The sequence below is a fragment of the Pseudopipra pipra genome, chromosome 5 (genome assembly GCF_036250125.1).
Source record: "Pseudopipra pipra isolate bDixPip1 chromosome 5, bDixPip1.hap1, whole genome shotgun sequence".
Taxonomy (NCBI): domain Eukaryota; kingdom Metazoa; phylum Chordata; class Aves; order Passeriformes; family Pipridae; genus Pseudopipra; species Pseudopipra pipra.
In genome coordinates, this window is record NC_087553.1 from 47,166,568 (window position 1) to 47,185,674 (window position 19,107).

The 19,107-nt window shown below is 39.6% G+C and overlaps 1 protein-coding gene and 1 long non-coding RNA gene across 7 annotated transcripts in view; one reads left to right on the plus strand and one right to left on the minus strand.

Moving 5' to 3' along the window:
- PNPLA8 (patatin like phospholipase domain containing 8) overlaps window positions 1-13,665 on the minus strand; it is a 37,704-nt gene extending 24,039 nt beyond the window's left edge. Inside the window, exons 1-6 of one of the 6 annotated variants that reach the window (XR_010430820.1) lie at window positions 13,460-13,631; window positions 11,260-12,472; window positions 10,181-10,330; window positions 8,820-8,971; window positions 8,066-8,160; window positions 4,545-4,716 (exon numbers count right to left, since the gene is read on the minus strand). Coding sequence is in view for 5 of the 6 variants with exons in the window: in XM_064655953.1 (XP_064512023.1) it covers window positions 4,545-4,716; window positions 8,066-8,160; window positions 8,820-8,971; window positions 10,181-10,330; window positions 11,260-12,381 (1,691 nt within the window). In the remaining variant the exon portion in view is untranslated. Of the gene's footprint in view, window positions 1-4,544; window positions 4,717-8,065; window positions 8,161-8,819; window positions 8,972-10,180; window positions 10,331-11,259; window positions 12,473-12,805; window positions 12,915-13,185; window positions 13,299-13,459 lie in introns of those variants that run through there. The other 5 variants (XM_064655953.1, XM_064655955.1, XM_064655950.1 and 2 more) reach the window with 5 other exon arrangements.
- Window positions 13,666-13,784: 119 nt separating this feature from the next.
- On the plus strand, window positions 13,785-15,347 carry LOC135414768 (uncharacterized). Its single transcript, XR_010430821.1, has 2 exons — window positions 13,785-14,396; window positions 15,086-15,347. It is a non-coding gene; the product is annotated as an uncharacterized LOC135414768 (long non-coding RNA).
- Window positions 15,348-19,107: the final 3,760 nt, after the last annotated feature.

Below are 19,107 nucleotides of genomic sequence, written 5' to 3' on the forward strand. Positions count from 1 at the left end.
CGAAGAGTGTTCGAGGTCTTGATTCAAGTTACTTCATCACATATTTAACGATAATCATTAGGATTACTCAACTACTTAGTTAGATGAAGCACTTTGCTACATTCAGGAATCAAAAACTCAACATCCTTATTAAGCAGTTTCATAGTAACGAAAATTACTCTTCTGCACTGTTACAAAAACAAAAGCTAAGGAGAGAAAGATGTCATTCCACATGATTCAAAGAAAGTTAAAACACCTACATGTAATCTTCCATAACAGTAATCCAATATGCATTTAATATCCCTTTTTGAGGAAAAAATTTTTCAGATGCATACACTTCTATAAATCACATGAATGGGCAGCATTGTAATGTATCATCACATTAGCATTAGGGTCAGTATTCCAATTGCTAACTAGAAGGTAACCCTCCTGTATAGTAGAGGAGACTGGAGTAAATTACCACACTAGCCAATAATCTCACCTCAGCATCTATTTCAGCTTTGATTTGCTTACAGTAAAGGTCTAAAACTCTTACAGAGTTGGTGGTCATCCATAATGATTCTAAAAACAGGCTGTCCTTTAAGCAAGTTTTCTTCCTCCCCTAGAACATAGCCCACCCAAACACTGGTGGTACATTTGCCTTATTCTGCAAAGACTGTTGTCAGTATTGCCATACTTTTAAAGCAGGGATATTCCACGTGTTGTTTTTATGAGATCATCTACTTACAGCTCACACCCCCTTTTGATAGTAGGTGGTAGCTCTTCCACTGGTAAAAACAACACCTTTATCAACCTAGTCAGGTCAGAAGATAAAAGCAGCTTTACATGCTACAATAGCAGCAGTCCTCCATGCAGACAGTAGACTGTACTTGTAGCTAGGACAATTTGCTGCTCCACTAGTGGATATCTGTGCTCGAAGGATGGCTGTGTACATGTCCTTGAGAGGGAAGAAGGAAGAAAAACAGCTTCCAGTCCTATGATTGAAAACTCTTGCTGACACAATTCTTCTATCAGTAGCACTGTTTTATTTTTTTCAATAAACTCATTAATTCCAGTCTCAGTCACCAGCCAGGAGGGGAAAAAGTGCCATCTGCACTCCCTAACTGATTACAGAAGGAGACAAAGGCACACAAAACCATGAAGTAGGAATAAAAGATATGAGACTGACAGAGGTGAGATATCAAAGATATCTACTGATTTGCATCACTTTCATCTACTTCTGAAATATCTATATTAGCTATTTTTTCCCAAACCCTGAATGCAAAGATTAAAAAAATGCATAAGTGATTTCCACTGCTTAATTATAGGAACCATCAAACTGAATAACTATCTCCTCACATCTTGTTTTTTATGGAGGTCAGGAACTGATGCTTCCGAGTAGGTACAAGAAATCCCTTAAAGTACTATGCAACTTTAGACATTAAGGTCTAAAGATAAAAGTTTAATATCACCTCCAAATTTAGTTCTCTTGCTAGCATTAATACAGTAATTGTGTATTATATAAATGTTTTTGTCAAGCCTCGCTGTTCAGTTATTTTAACTAAGTCACAGCAGAAGTAATTCCACAGTTTCTTCACATACTGCATTAAAAAAAGAAAGTCTTCTAATTTTACTTTTATTGAATATTCCCTTGATCACAAAGAAAAGAGGAGACTGGTAATTCTCAAGATACCTTATTTATCTCAAATTACCACCTTATCATGAAAAAAAGCAAACAAGTTAAAGACTCCTAGTGCCTTTGTGTATGTTGTCTTTAGGTCACTGGCTACTTATTAACAATCTTGCAACAGAAACATTCTCTAAAATGAGGTAACCAGGACTGTAAATAGTATTTTAAGTGAAACTGTACTACGAATTAATATAACGGCAACATAATATTTTCTGTATTTTCAATGCCAATTGACAATCACCTTGTTTGACCACAAGAATATAAATGTTTCATTACACTGTCCATGACAGCACCCAAATCACTTTTGATATTAAAGCTACTTTAAATCCTGTAAGCATTTTACATTTTTCCACTCACAGGTTATTACTTTACACATAATTTCATTTCCCTATTTTTGCATCTATCTACTTTGCTTGTGTCTGTCTGTCTGTGCCTATGTCCTCTAGACATGACCTACATAAGTCTCTTTCACAAACGTTCCTGTTTCATTGCTTCCAGTCACTAATATTGCAACACCTATTCCAGTAACGCTATGAACAACATTCTGCCAACCATGTGCTTGAAGAAACATTCTAATGGGCTACAGCAACGGTGCAATCAAACACTTAAGAAAGAGCATTCAATGCGAAAGGCAAAATTGTACCTTTTACCCTCTTCTAACAACAACAGCAGTACCAGGAAACTATTACATCCTTACCAAACCTACAGGAGAGACTTTTATAGCACATGCTGGTACAGGATGTGCTGCCCATCCAGTTGCTAGAAAACAGTGTTCAATTTGCAAAACAAATACCAGTTTGAAGTATTATTACTTGCATTCTCAAACACATGCATTACCAATTTTCCTACCAAAAGAGTACATGTAGCTTTTATCCTACACTCCATAAAGTGATTGAGTGCTTCTTAATCCCAGTATTTTAGCTAGCTTGTGAAAACCCCTAGCTGCTCACCAAATTTCTCCAGTAGTCTCTTCAGACATATGCAAGAAAAAAATAGTATATGTAAACAACAGCCAAAAGAAAACAGAAAAGTTGGAACTATAAGCCAGGTTCTTCTTACAAATGCAATTCAATATAGCACTACCTAAGACTGATATGTGGTAAGTATAATTTTCTGCACAACGTAACTGATTAAAACCAGTCCTCAAATTGCAACTCAAGAAATATATAAGAAAAGTTAAAACAGACAAATACATAACACTTAAAATCAATTCCCTACAGCACTCTGAATAAAAAGTCAGTTAACTAAAATTAGTTCCATTTTCTGAAATGGAATTTATAACATACCTCATGAATGCATGCAACATTAGCCTAATGTAACATTAGCTTAATTATTTTCAGTGGGAATACTTTCTGTCAAAAAATATAACCACTGACATCATGGTAGGGCTAAACATATATTGCATGTCTGTATATTGTCAATGGATATTCTCTATTTCAAGGAAGGGAGACAAGCTAGCATTTAAACAACAAAAACCCACCCAGAACAAGTAAGGCTTTTAAATTTAAAACAAAACAGAGAGCAGTTTCCTCACACTATGACTGAAAGTTAGACCTGACCTTCATACTGCTGTAAAGAGGTGCTATACAGTCTTTTAATTCCCTTTCTTAGTTCCAGGCTCCCACACCACAAGGAAGCCTCCAGGAATCCCTTCAATAAAATGTTGTGTAGGCATAGAATCTCCCTTCAACATTGAGAAATTAGGTCAACAGGAAGTCATTTGTTGATCAGCACATTTAATTTCCAATTCAGTCTATAGATAGTATATTAATTGCCTGGCTTCTGTCTATTGCACTGGAATTCTTTACCTAATGTGCTACAGCTGCAAAAACCAAAAAAATAGCATTTTAATTAAAAGCATGTAAAATACTTTCATATGAGGTTATTGTGATTTTCACAAGACTTCTTTTAGTTGAGCAGGGGGGAAAGAGGAAAGGCAGAGAAAAATCTCATTTCTAAAAAAAAGACCTCCAGATATCTGAAAAGAAAAGCTCATGATATTAATTTGATAAACATACTTATTTCTAAAAATATGCAAGAGCACAGAGAAGTGGTGCTTCGAAGCTTCTCTCTCCACTTCAAAGATGCGATATGCTTAAAACTCAAACAGCAAAGGTATTCCCACAAAAAGTTTAGAAAAAACCCCTCTTTCAATCTCATAGTATCTCAAATATTCCCAAAGGAACTTATTATTTATCAGAAGGAACCTTTTACCTTTTTACACTTTCTCTCAGAAAAGACTGTTTCAGTTCTTTCAGTGGTAGTGCCAGCTTATGTTGGTTGAGAGACTATGATATTAGTTTGCTAAAAATTATAAACAATTGAACTATCAATACCAATACAGATGAATAAAACACATAATACAATAATTCCTTACAGTGACTTTTTCTGTGTAGCCATTAATGCATGTGTACACATTTCTAAGAACAAATACCATTTAATGGGCAACTCTGACACTGAGGATATTTTTTCATTGTGATCCTTACAGCTCATTTCCCTTTTCAAAGAAAGGGACAATGGGCAAACCCCCAACATTAAAAATCCCTACTAGAGCACATAATTTCATTTCTCACCAATCTCCTATAAGAAAAAAGGCACAGCAGGTGGCTAGTAAATTTTGTAGCAAATCTGTAATGAGTCAGATCAAACAGAGCTGGCAAGCATACAGGAATATAATCAGAAATCAGTGCATTAAAGCTTACTTTATTCCCCAGAAACAGAAATCATTACATTAAAGGCTTTCAGTGTTTTGGTAGATATGAAAGCAGCAGAATTAGAGTATATGCTACTCCTTTCTAGTTGTTTTAAGAAATTTCATTACCAGTGAAGCAATAATAAAACCAAAGGCACTCAGACACTACATTAATTATTTTTCACCTAATCATTATTTACTTACTTGAGCATTTTTTCCCATATATCACTGTCATAAAAGGCGTGGCTCCAACCCATTTTGACTGTTCCAACAATGACATTCTGCTTAAAAACATCTGATCCTAATTTGTGGTACAGTTCTTCACAATCATCCAGAGGGATATGGAACAACCCCAACATAAAAGCTAATATAGCTCCTGAAAAACAAATATTTTGCAATATAAAATGTAGCCTGAAGTGAGATTACAAAGATGTATTACCAGTTAATGTAGGTCATAAGTTAGCAGAGTATCTGTCTGGAAATAGGAAGACCAATTTACATTTATATCGGTAAATTTCTGTTCAGACATCACAGACCACGTTTTAAAGGGACATATATAAGATAGAAAGTCTACTTTCAAAACCAGAAATATGAGAAGTTGAAAAGTGACATTATTTCATTTTGCAGATTTCATCCCTGCAAACAAGTATAGGGCAGAAAACAAATTAAATCCACTGCTTTACTTGGAAAGAGAAATAAGTAAGAGAAATCTATGTTGTGATATTAGGAGCATTACTTGCTATTTTGAAAACTCTAAAGTCAGTAGAGAAAAATTCTCAGAAAATTCTTTAAAAATAAGGGAGTTTTGAGTACTTAGGATTACATTTGGTTGCAATCATTTACAGTTAGTCTCATACATGCTGCCATCTAGTGTATGCCTAGCAAAAATTATGACCTACCCTTACAGGAGAAAAAACAACAGCATTCAAAAAGCATGGCTGTTGAATACCAATAAAGACTGTGGAGAAATACAATTAACACATTACACAATTCTTAGACATAATAAACTGAAAGGGACACATATAAGCTTTAAATCTAATTGTGCAGTACTGTGAGAGCATGTAATTAAGCATTAAGAATAGTTAGGACACGTGATTTTTTCAATTTACAAATAAATGCAATAGGTTTGAATAAAATTATTTCTAAAAGGTGCAAATGCTTGAAATAGAGTAAGAGTACAACACGTGCAGAACAAACTACATGAAGGAAGTTATGGATGGCTTTAAAGGAAATATGACTTCCAAGCCTCTCTCGCTCTCACAAACCCCACCACCCTGACAGCTGAGCATCAGTGCATTGATGGTCTCAGTTTCTTAAAAAGTAGCACAAACACTTAAGGGAACTTGGGCCTATTTGACACAAATTTTCATCAAGAGAAACTTAATTGCCAAGTCACCAAATGCCTGTATTCTAACACCCAGCAGCAGAGAAACACCATTTTCCCAAGGCATGCAAATCCTCTGCTATCTTGTTTTCCTCTAAACTCTCCAGCATCACTTCTACATTATCACGCATTTGCTATTTTGGTGAGCAGTTTCCAAGGTTTCAGGGCCTATTACAGCATCATTGCAGTGACCTTTCTCTGTGACTGCTGCATTTAAATGCTCTCACCCCCAGTGAAGACAACTACAGGAAAGCTAACTACAAAGACACTCTGTGATGCTGAATTCAGAGCAAACTGATTATTTCTAAACCTCAAAGGCAAAACAGCTAAATGATATTAAGAAATACAGAAAGTGCAGCAGAAAAGAGAAGTGCAATGCACAAGAGGCATCCTTCCTATCATTTAACACATCACTCTTGTAAAGCACAATTCATCCAGATTCACTGGCATATGTACTGTCAACACAAACAGAACTGCTAGTACATGCTGACAGATGTGCACAACCTCTCCCAGCCACGTCTTGTCATCTATTATTGTGAGCTGGACTAATGCAGACAAAGCTTGATAGTACAAACAACATTTAAAAGAATATGTTAAGTACTTACTAGCAGTTACAAAACCAAAAATTTGGGGAAGAACTAAAAATAAAGTTAGTTCTAGTGAGAGTAGTGGGATCAAATTAAGAACACTAGGCCTCTCTATCCAAGATAAAATATCTATATCTTTGTTATGATTGAAGAAATTGGCGAAGTATTTTGCAGGGAAACTATCTTCCAAGGAAACAACCACTTACTGCTAAATTAACTAACAAAGAATTTCTTTGGAAGATTATTTAAACTGTAAAACAGGGAACTATATTGTGCCTACAAACAAATTCTGTCTGGTAGACCTAAATCTTCTCCTTTACTACTGAGTCTATTAAGCAAATCTCTGGAAACACAAACATTTTCTCTCGTCATGATCATCTGTGTTTAATATAATTTCTGAATTAAACTGTATAGAATATAAGTATAGTGCAAAAAACTTGAATAAGGTTGAATGATTTTCTAAAGGAAGCTGAGCTATTGAACTACAGCATATACCTTATGTTAGAAATCAGCATTGTATGGCTAATGGTCTAGCACCATTTCTGAAGGAGATGACTATTGCTTGAAGAGAAACTTATGCTTTAGTTTCCTGCTTTCTAGGGAGGAGTAACTTAATATTGAGTCACAAGAGTAATTAAGTCTGGGAGGGACCTGTAGAGGTCATCTAGTCCAGCCTCTGTTCAAACAGGTTCAATTAGAATAGGTTACTTGGGACTTGTTAAGCCAAGTTTTTAATATCTCCACGGATGGAGATTCCCCAGCCTGTGCAGGCAATTCCTTCCAGTGTCTGACCATCTCTGCAAGAAAAACAAGATTCTGTAACCTAATTATAACTTCCCATACTCCAGCTTGTCCGTTGGCTTTTCTCCTATCACTGTGCACCTTCAAGATGACTCTAGCTCCATCTTCTTTATATTTTCTCATTAACTGAAACAGCAAAAAGGCTTTGCTTTAGCCTGCTCTTCTCAAGGCTGAATAAACCCAGTTTTTGCACTCTCTCCCTTATATGTCATGAGATCCAGTCCCCTGATTATCTGCTAGACCCTGTGCCAGACTCACTCGGTATGTACAAGAACACCCCCCAAAATTTAGGGTTTACAGAGGAACCCCAAACTAGACACTCATAGCCAAACAGAGACCGTTCATCTGTTATTGTATGTTCTTGTCCACGCAAGCCAGCGCGGTTGGCTTTCTTTGCTCAAGGGTACACTGATGATTCATGTCCAGCTTGTATGAATCAAGACTAGGTCTCTTCCTTTAAAGCTGGTTTCTAGATGGAGGGCTTTGTATTTGGTTTTACTGAACCTGTCAAGCCTGTACAGGCCAATCTGAACAGGGGCACCACTATACTGACCACTTCCTCTAAATTAAATCATCCAAGATCTTGCTACAGGCACACTCTGTCCTGCTGTGCAGGTCATTAACAAAGATGGGAAGCATTACTGATCCAATAGGAGTCCCTGAGGGGCATTACTTAGTTGTCTGTGAAGTCCCATAAATATCTAAGATAACTGTATCTGTGTGCAAAGTGAAGATTTCACATTAATTGAAAACAATGACAAATCAGTTTGAAGTCACAACTATCATAAACCAGCCAAAGTTCTTATATAGAAGAAAAAAGACAGACTTTAGAAATCACACCTATGCTTTCCCAGCTTACCCTCTACGTCAGAAACTGTAAAACCTACATTTAATTCTCAGATGTTCTGGTACTATATTCACAGCAAAATTCCAAATTGTGGCTTAATAATTACCTGTGCTTACACCACAGATGTAGTCAAAAAGTTGATAAACTGGCTTTCCAGTTAGTTCTTCTAGTTTCCGAAGAGTCTGAAGTGCAACTAAGCCCCTGAAACACAAAAATCCCCTTCACATGCAATGGCAGTTTTATCTTACATAGTCATAATTAATTAAAGGTGGTCTTACAGCTAATTATAATTCAATAACTACAACAATAAAAATACTGAATAATTCGGGGAATAAAAGAGTAGCAGAACAAAATTAAAATAGAATGATGAATACTAAATATAAATTACATACTCAGACAAACCAAAAATAGTACTCAACAGCTTCAACCATACTGGTTTGTAGTAAAGGCTTGGGGATGATCATTCTGTGGATGTAGACTCAAGAGATTTTAGCTGCATCCACACCACACAGCACTTTAAGTTTGGTCTTAACAGGGCTGTATAATGCCCCTTGGGGTACAGTATTTTTCTGTGTGGGGTTTGTATGGCCCCCAACTCAAAGTGTCTGAAATAATGGGAGAGATGCATTACAGACCACAGACTTGTGTTTCTGGCGTGCAACAGTTGGGATAGAGCAAGATAATTGTGTATGGCAAAACAAGCACCAAACAGAGCACCAGTCAAGCACCAATGCATACAAAAACAGTACCCGTGTAACACAAATGTAAAGCATGACTTGCCTCTTTGGGCATACATTTATCAAAGAGAAACTGAAATTTTCTTTCTAGTTACAGTATAAAAAAGGTTACAGAAGTTTTACCTTGTTCCTCCTCCATCAATAGTGAGGACTCTAATTCCCCAGCCTTTCACAGGGTCGGTATATCCAATCAGAGCTAAAGTTTCTCTAACAGCAGCCTGAAGACTTTCATCATTAGCCTGTCTCAGTCGCAGCAGGCATGGGATTACTTTTTCCTATTGATGAATACAAAGGTATTTCATTCCAACCATATGTTTATAGCAAAAGAATCCATGCTTAAATTTACTAGCTTGGCATTTAAGTATAGAAGTAATATTAGTTAAACTTGAAGGAAAACTTCTTCAAAACCATATTTACCCATCTTTCTCTCTCTAAAAATGGAAATGAAGGATACCAATATTATGTTGTACACATCTCATTGCTAAAAGTAACTACCTATCAAAATTCAGCAGTCAAGGTGAAACACAAATCTTTCGAATAGCTAGAAAAGCTACATTCACCAGGAATTAAGTTTAATTGGCTTAATGTCACATTAGCCAAATATAGATTTGAGTATGTAGCACATCAAGTACAGGTAAAAGCCCAGATTTTGCTTAAAAAGTATCACATTGCTTCAAAACAAGAAATGCCTTCTAAGTACACTAATAACAAATATTAAAATTCTTCCTCACATGGAGTACTTTTTAAATGTACATTACCACAAATACATAGAGCATTACAATCCAAATGGGAAGAGTGGATATACTCTTTCATAATAAAATAATTCACATATATTTATGTGGACTCCTGACCTGTACCCTGCCCAAATGATTCATCTGGCCCGCACTCCATTCCCAAAGGCTGCTTTTCCAGAAATTCTACAATTTATGTCACACATTTATCATATCTTGTGGAAAAAGGCACAAGGCTGACAAATGTTGTGATTGAGCTAGTACTTCTAGAATAGTCTACCACCCACCTCCTGTCCTCTCACTGCAGGGAAGAAAATGAGTAGGACTAGATTACATGCACTTATTTGATGGCTATACTTCTCTCTTCGAAGGAAGCATGTAAACAAGCATAGAAAGCACTGTGCATATGCAGATCAACTGTACAGTACATTCCCGTCTGGTCAACTGCCACAGAGGACACAGCGTACGACCTTCCCCGACCCCTTGAAAAAAAAAGCTATACCACCTCCCCACATGACCATGTCGTGTGCTTCTAAATTAAACACTGCAATCTTAGGAGCCTTTAGCTAAACTGCTGATAGTTTGCACACGAATCTGCTTAAACCAGCTAAAGAGTTACAAAAAGAGACACTCAAGTTGTAATCTTTACAAATAAGACTAGTCCACAGAAGCAAATAACGAGGTTTTATATTATTCTATATCAATCATCTCTCAGATATTTAATTTTTATCCAAGCATAAGGACTATTTGCACCTTAATTGCAACTCCTCTGCTCTCTGGAAATTCTAGAAGATGATAGGTCAGTTCTTCAACCCTGCTGATACAGACTCTCCGATTAGTGGATCTTCGTAGGGCTTGAACTAAAGCTCGAGTCCTGTTATCAATACTCACTCTTGCAATAATCTAAAAAAGATAAACAGATAATATAAAACCACTCTAAGAAATGTGTCAAATTTGTCAACACCAATTCCAACGTGTTATTTTAAGATTTCTCAGAAGGAATGAACAGGATGTTGTACTAGAGATCTGCTACACCTTCCAAGTAAGCATTACTTAAACTGGAAACAGACGACCTTTTGATTCTTAACTAGTAAACTAAATAAAGTCAGCTCACAGCAAGAATACACCAAACAAACATGTGTCAGCATGTATTCAGGTGTATTTTCAGGGCAACTCTGAAATCATGGTATAGGAACCATAAACAAACCATGAACTGTGAAACTACTATAACTACAAACCCCCCCACAATTAGATCTGTCTGTATTTATGGAGTCTCTCTACATATACATGAACTAAGTATATGTATATACCACACACACACACACACACACACGTGTATATTTATATATATATACATGCTTTATATATAAACTTACATATACATGTGTACTTCTATAAAAAGTATATACATATTTTTATACGTGTATACAGATGTATATATACCTATTTTTAAATACATATATGTATTTGTAAGTTTATATATAGTATGCGTATATACATGAAAATTTATACAGTTTTACATATATATTTATTTATCAAAGTACATAGAATAAATCATAGAACAGTTTGGGTTGGAAGGGGCCTTAAACACCCTCTAGTTCCAACTTCCCTGCCATGGACAGGGACACCACATTATGTACTTACATGTAGGTATGCATATGAATAAAAGTATGTGTACATATGTAAGTACAGACAGAGGTATATACTTATTTACGTAAGCATGTATGTATATGTATGGTTCCATACACTACACTAGTGCAGTGTGTATATACACTTGTATAAAATATACATAGAAATAACACATAAATAATTAACACTAAACAAAGACTTGCCTTTTCTCTCTGAAGAGACAGATGCTTTTCCCTCTCTTCTGCAGTCTTGGCCTCTTTTGATTTGTCCTCATCAGGCTTCTCAGACACTTCGTGTTCTGGCTGTTTACTCTTTTCTGGTGAAACAACTTTTGATTCGGATCTTAACTTGGGAACCAGCCCCCCAATATAGCTGTCTACAAAAGCTTGTACGCTGTTACTGGGATACGAGAGAAAGTTTGCAATACTTTTTTTAGTGGAAACTGGAAGGGCAGTATTTGTCTTTTCAGCACCCAGAGTCTCTGCTTCAGGAGCTAAAGTAGCTGCTGAATCCACTGTCTTTTTTTCACCCGTTACAGTATTTTCTGATGAATCAAGCTTATTCCTCTCTTCACTTTTAGAGTCCTGTAATGAAGCATTCCTTTTTTTCTCTTGTTCCATAACAGAATTACTAAAGTAAGAGTTGATATGATCAGCTATGAAGTTGTAAGTCTCTCCAAAATTTGTAGAAAAGTAGCTTATATGAAAAAGGTGGTTTTTAGTAGATGCTGAAACTTCTGGAGTATCTTGACAAGTACCACTTGAACTTACTAACACAGATTCCAAGTTTTCACTTGCACAAGTGGATTTCTTTGCAGATGGGCCTCTGTTGCAATCCTCCTGAGTCCTGGCATCTGTGACTTTTTTATCATTGCCTAGATTTGCATTGATGTTACTTACACCTGCACTACTTTTATTTGCTTTTCCCAAAGTACCTGAGTGTGACTTTAATCGAGCTATTCGTGACACCAGTTCACTGTGAGTGCCAGACACAGCCTTTGAAACAGATTCTATAGTATTCTTAATTCGTGACATGCGAATGCTCACCTTTGTAAGTCCTTTGGAAGAAGAAGTTAGAAGTTTAGAAATTCTACAGTATAAAAACTCATGACTGTAAATATATTTGCTATACCAAAATGTTCTGCTTCTGGCCCATTTACACCGAGGCTCGCTTGTATGCAAAACTCTCAGGTGTGTGGCATGATTTATCCTCCAGCAGACTTTAGGTCTATGCAAACACAGATATTTGTTTCTTTGTTTCCACCAAAGATTTTTTGGGTTAATAAAAAAGACCAAATATGCATCCAAAGATAATTGAACTGTCATTACTTATAAATAATTATGCTTTTTCTATGTTGCTTTCTACTTCATTCCAGAAAATATATTTCAATAAATAAGTCTCGTAGTGTAGTGTTATCTGAAAAAGAAAAAAAAAAAACAACAAAAAATCAACAATGGAGACCCATATACAGTAACAAGTAGACTAAAAATCACAGAGTGGTTTAAGATGCAGCTTATTTACGCTTTCTGTAAAGACATAAAAGCATTAAAATGAAATAAACTCATGGGAATATTTACTGCTCAGGACATTTGGTAGCGCCACCCCAACATTTCAACATGCTACTCCCTAAAGGCCAGTTTAAGCCTATCTTAAGCAATGTTACACTTCTCAAAAGCATTTAGTGACATACAGAAAATTGATTGCTGTTTTTTCCTATAGAGAGAAAATTGTCTTTCTTTACCAAATTACCTTGTGCAGAAATCACATTTCAAATGTCATTATATTACAACCCCTTTGCAGAATTTCTCACAGTGGAGGAGGGATGCCAATTCTTTGAGCAAAGTTCAATGAGACACGTCTATCCCAAGAGCCAAGGGCAGTATACAACCCTTGCTCTGCAAAGAAAGATGCGACGGGCGGAGCAGCGTTTTACACAGCACACCAGAGCTGCGCTGACACTGCAGGCACAAATCCATTATCTGCCCAAATGGCAAGTCCAGGCTTCTCTAGCCCCCGTGACAAGTGCCGAGGAGGGCCGCCAGGTAGGCATGCAGGCCAACTTCTGCGCAGGCCGACGCCACAGTGACAGCAGAGGTGACACCGCCGCAGACTGCGGCGTCGTTACTTACGGTCTTCTCTGCCTGAGCTGTGCCTACCCCGCTGGGTCCGCGCTACGGTCCGGGCTGCGGGCCCCGCCGGCGGGCCGGGTTATAAAGGCACAGGGGCTCCTCCTGTCCCGGGGGGGAGCGGGCGCTGTTCTTGCCTTGCGCCATTTCGCAGAATCGCTGCCGAGAGCGGCCGCGTAAACAAGCACCGCGTCCCGTCCCGTCCCGTCCCGTCCCCGCTGTCCCCGGCCCACCCCGCGTCACGCGCGCGAGCCCCGTATGTCCGGCACGCGCTCACCGTGTTCCCCCCACCTCCGTTCCCCGCATGACCCGGTGGCGACGCGACACGGCCCTTCCCGGCGGCGGTGCCTGCCGGGCAGCGGCTTCCACCTCCCCCCTCTGCCCCGGCCGCCGCCGCCGAGCCCGATCAGGGCCCGAGCGCGGTCCGGGGCCGCGCCCTCACGAGCGGTACCGCCCGGGCGGAGCGGGCGCGAGCGGCCGAACCGGGAACGACAACACTCGCCGCGCGAGACCGCACCACTGCGCCTGCGCTGCCTCGGGTGCCGGAAACAGCTGGGGCGCGCGCCACCGCCTTACGGGTCACCGCGGGGGGCGGGGCGGTGACGCGAGGTCACGGCCGCGGCGGGGCGGGGCTGCTGCGCGTGCGCGCCGGTGGGGATGGGCGGGGCGGGCGGCGACGTGCGGGGCAGCACGCGGGGGGGCGCCGCCCGGTGACCGTGACGAAATCACGGAATGGGAGGGGCTTGGAACGGACCAAAAGGATCATCTGGTCCAAGCCTCCCTCTCGCTAGAACAGCTTGTTCAGAGACTCATCCAACCTGGTTTTGAACACTGCCAGGGCTGAGGAATCCACCGTCTCCCTGGGCAACCTGTTCTAGTACCTCACCACCCTCACAGTAAAGAATTTATTCCTAATATCTAACCTCGATTTCCCCTCTTTCAATTTGTACCCGCTATTGCTTGTCCTAATACTACAGTTCTGACGAAGTGTCCCCCTTCAGCTTCCCTGTAGGCCTCCTTCAGGTACTGGAAGCTGCTATGAGGTCTCCACACAACCTATTCTGCAGGATGAACAGCCCCAACTTTCTCAGCCTGTCTTCACAGGGGGGGTGTTCCAGTCCTCTTATGAATTTTGTGGCCCTCCTCTAGACTTGCTCCAGCAGTTCTATGTCCTTCTTGCATTGGGGACCCCAGAGCTGGATGCAGCACTCCAGGTGGGGTCTCACAAGAGCAGAGTAAAGGGGCAGAATGGGCAGAATCCCCTTCCTCAACCTGCTGGCTCCACTGCTTTTGATGCAGCCCAGGATTTGTTTGGCTTTCTGGTTGGGCATGGTGGAGCTTATTGTGTCCCATGCTGCTGGTGGTGTTGGGATCTTGGTGCTGTCCCCTGCCAGAGGCGCTGGGAGTGAGGGGCTGGGAGAAGGAGAAGAGCCCCTACCCAACCTCTGTGGCCACTTGGTGCAGGTGCTGTGGGAATATTTCGTGGCGTTTCCTACTTAACTCTTGGGCAATGATGACAGAGTGGTTTTCATGGTTTCATAGGCTTAGTGGGCACCTTGCTCTTTTACAGCTAGGCTTCAGAGCAGCAGCAAAACCATGAGCTTCCTGTCTGCTCGGCCTGTCTGAAACACAATTTTAGTGAAGTTGCAAAAACTTCAGGTGATGATGGCAAGGGAGCATGGATGTGCTGTGTGTGTGAGTGGAGTGATAAAATCCTTGCCCCAAGTGTTAGGAGGGTCACGTCCCATTTGTAGTTTCAGATATCAGTTATGTGCTTCTGTTCTTTCTCACAAATAAAAAAGTAAAATTAGTTTTCTTAGCTTGTATTTTATTCCCCACAGGAAAATTTATATTTATTACATGCTGTAATTAATATAGCGTATTTTTTTTATAAATTGAACAGGTTAAACTCTACATATCTCCCACTGCAGGACATCCCTGTCTGGATGCCAGATGCCCACTGAAGCTGCGCTGTCACTTCCTTACTCAGCTGGACAGGGGAGAGAAAATAGAACAAAAGGCTCATGAGTTGGGATAAGGACGAGGAGAGATCACTCACTAGTTACCATCATGGGCAAAACAGGCTTGACTTGGGGAAATTAGTTTAATATAATACCAATTAAATCAGAGTAGGGTAATGAGAAATAAAACCAAGTCTTAAAACACCTACTCTCCAACCCTCTTTCTTCCCAGGCCCAGCTTTACTCCCAGTGGTACAGGGAGGTGGGGTATGGGGGCTGCAGTCAGTTTGTCACATGTTGTCTCTGCTGCTCTTTGCTCCTCATGGGGAGGACTCCTAACACTCTTCTCCTGCTCCAGCGTGCAGTTCCTCCCACAGGAGACAGACCTCCATGAGCTTCTGCAATGTGAATCCTTCTCATGGGCTGCAGCTCTACACAAACTGTTTCAGCATGGGTCCCTTCCGTAGGGTGCATGGTGTTCCTTCCTTCAGGAACAGACTGCTCCAGTGTGGATGCCCCACGGGGTCACAAGTCCTGCCAGAAAACCTGCTCCAGTGTGGGCTTCTCTCTCCATGTGTCCATAGGTCCTGCCAGGAGCCTGCTCCAGCATGGGCTTCCTACAGAGTCACAACCTCCTTCAAACACCCACCTACTCTGGCATGAGGTCCTCCAGGGGCTTTAGGGGAATCTCTGCTCTGGTGCCTGGAGCACCTCCTCCCCCTCCTTCTTCACTGCCCCAGATGTCTTCAGAATTGTTCCTCTCACATAATGTCACTCCTCTCTCGCAGCTGCTGCTGTGCAGAAATTTTTTCCATTTCTTAACTATTTTATCAGAGAGGCACTACCCCTATTGCTGATGGGTTCAGCTTTGGCCGGTGATGGGTTCATCTTGGAGCCTGTTGGAATTGACACCTTCCAACACAGGGGCAGCTTCTGGTGGTTGTTTTTACAGAAGCTACCCCAATAGTTCCTCCCCCTCCCCTACCAAAACCTCATCACATTAACCCAATGCAATGAAATTTTTACACTCAAGGTGTGTCACTTCCTCAGTGAAGTACTCAGTGGCCACAAATAGCTCATGAGCCCCATATTATCTGGGATCTTTTTGCGTAGGACAGTGGCAGTTCACACCCAGGTGCTCATCTGTTCCCTCCAAAATGCTTTCAGAGCTGCTTGCTTTCTGGCCTGTTCTGCAGGTATGGTCTGCCTGCCTTGTTTGTAGATTACTACACATCTGGTTGTATTATCTAGTGGTAGTTTAATCTTGGGAGTTGTTTTTAGGGCTTGTGTGCTATTCTTTAATTTACCATGACATTTCACTATATGTGGTTAAGCTAATTTTTAAACCAAATAGCTCAAACAGTAGTGGTGTCTGCCAGATGCAGCTAAGCAGGGAGGTTTCGCTGCCCCTTGCTGTATGAGTTACTTCAGGTAAAGGCCAGTTACTCTTATGAGAGCAACACAGTACCGATACATTTTAGACTGTGGTAGCAGTGTTTGCTTAAGCAGCTTCCCTGGGTGTGTTTGCCCTTCTGTAAGCCCCAGGACTCTTGGGTGTTTGCCAGTGTGATGGACCAAAATTGTATCTCATCAGATGACTTAAGAGACAGTGGCCCAACTGAAACTAGAGTCTGAGCTGGCTTAAAACAGGTTAACTTGCATTCTTATGACACCAAAGGGTTAGGCAAAATGAGACCTACAACTTCAGTAAGAAGGAAGTTTGGACGCGATAAGCTTCATGCTGCCAGGACACATCCTGCTTCTCTTTGACTGGCAAATAAGATATTGGAGGTAGGAGGCAACTCATCCCTTCTGGCTGCACATACCCACTTCCTAAACACTCACACTTTCTCCTATAATCTCGTTGTAAAATTCTCTCCTGTGCCTGCTCAGACATTCGTCTCACCAGTGGGATATGTACAGTGGTATGTTGATTCATACCTTTGCTAAGGAAAAAATTCAAGGATTTTGCATTTCAGTTCCAATCACAGACCTATGTGTTCTTGCCACATGGCTCTCCTCAAGGACAAGCAGACCTGTCTGATCTGACGTGTTCAGAAGTGCATGATTCATCAGCTTCTCATGCAACTCTGAAAGAACTGAAAAACACTGGACAAGAAAAGATAAAATTATGTATTGCCAGGCAAAAATTCTGCATCCACGCCTTCCCAAATATTTTGCCAATTTAGCCTTCTCTGTACTGCAGTCATGATATTAAGAAAAAATTATCTCAAATTTATTTAAAAGATAGACACTACAACTAAGCTAATTTTATAAGCTCTCTTGGCAGTCAAAGGTGAGTTCATCCTGTTTGATTAAACACCTGCTTTTTAGATAAGAGAGGTGAATCCACCTACGGTGTTCAGAGTGGCTAACTCCAATTTTAGCCATTTTCACATAATATGGATGATCCCATTTATGACATTTTAAGATACATTTAATTTTTAATAGGATGCACATTAGCTGTTTTAAAAATACTTCCATTTCAGTACTTTCCATGGGAAGTCTCGAGAAAGAAATCTGTTGTTATTATTGATGGGTTTTTGCTGATCTCTATTAGATTGCATACCCAGCACTCAGGTTCTTTCAGAGTGGTCCCTTGAAACATGATTGCTTTCAGTTTAGGACAACATTGAAAGTAGTTCGATTTTAGTGAGTTCTATCTCTGTAACTTAATTTAAAAAATCAAAGGCTTTCAAAATATTTTCTCATTGTAAGTTAGTACATGTTTTTGAAGGTAAGATGCAAACTTTTGTAAATCAAGTTACACATCAATTGTGATAAATCTTCCTGCTTTTATAAAAGAGACTTCTTTGGTGTACCTGACTTTTGTCGTGTTATAGCTGAAATATTGTGGTGTCAATACTGCAAGTGAGTTGTGTTCATTTATATGCAAGCTATATTTTTAATCGCTATTAATTATTTTAATAATTTAACATACATTTGTATGTTTGTCTTGGATTGCTGCTTGGAGAGAAAGTCATAATGGGTTATGGGGCAGTTTGATAAAAATTGGATATTTACCAGAAATAATGGTTCCAAAATTTGCCTTTCTAGGGTTCTCTGTCTTGATCTATGAAATATGAAATATTACACTCTCCTTAACTTTAAAAGGTGGCACAAATACACTGAAATTAATTAATTCTGGAACTCCTTACAAAATTAAGTTTTACTCTTTGTTGCTATTCCAGTTGCAGAGTTCAGTGACTTCATCTTAGAAGATAAAACATCTTCCCAAATAGAACATCTTCCGGGTTGAGATGTTAATGTTGAGAAAATAGTTATTAAAATAAAAGATATCTCAAAATGTCATAAATGGGATCATCCATATCATGTGAAAATGACTATAAATGGAGTTAGCCACATACTTTTGCTGTAGGTTTGATACAAAGCTATAATATAAATAGCATTTGAATATATATAAGTGGGGTTTTTATTTGCCATATTGATTAGGGATCGTATCCTGGAAACACAGCAGTGTCACCTAAGAGACTCGAACAAATTAAAAAAAAAACCCAAGTATTTCAAAGTGCTATGACAAATTAACATATATTAGTGGGGCAGTATTCTGCTAGTAATGCTGTCTGAGATAATCGCTTAAATCTAACTTCTTCAATCAAGCCTTAGGGAAAATGCTGTTTTCTATTTTCGTCAGTATAGTATGACATAGACAGAAGCTACGTAGTGCCACCAAATATACTCAGCTTTGTAAACATATGGATTCTGTCTCTTAACACTAGATGGCAGACAAAAATGGGAAAACATTTCCTTAGTTTCAGGGATAGAATGTGGAAAAATTAAATTGCAACTTGAATGAATGTTCATTGAAAGTTCTCAATAAGAATTAAGACCACTGAACACATGACACAAATATCATGCTTATAACAGCATGGATGCTTTCTGCAGCCTTTCATTTGGCTGTGGTTTTTGGCACAAACACTGAAAATAATCAAGTAGAATATTT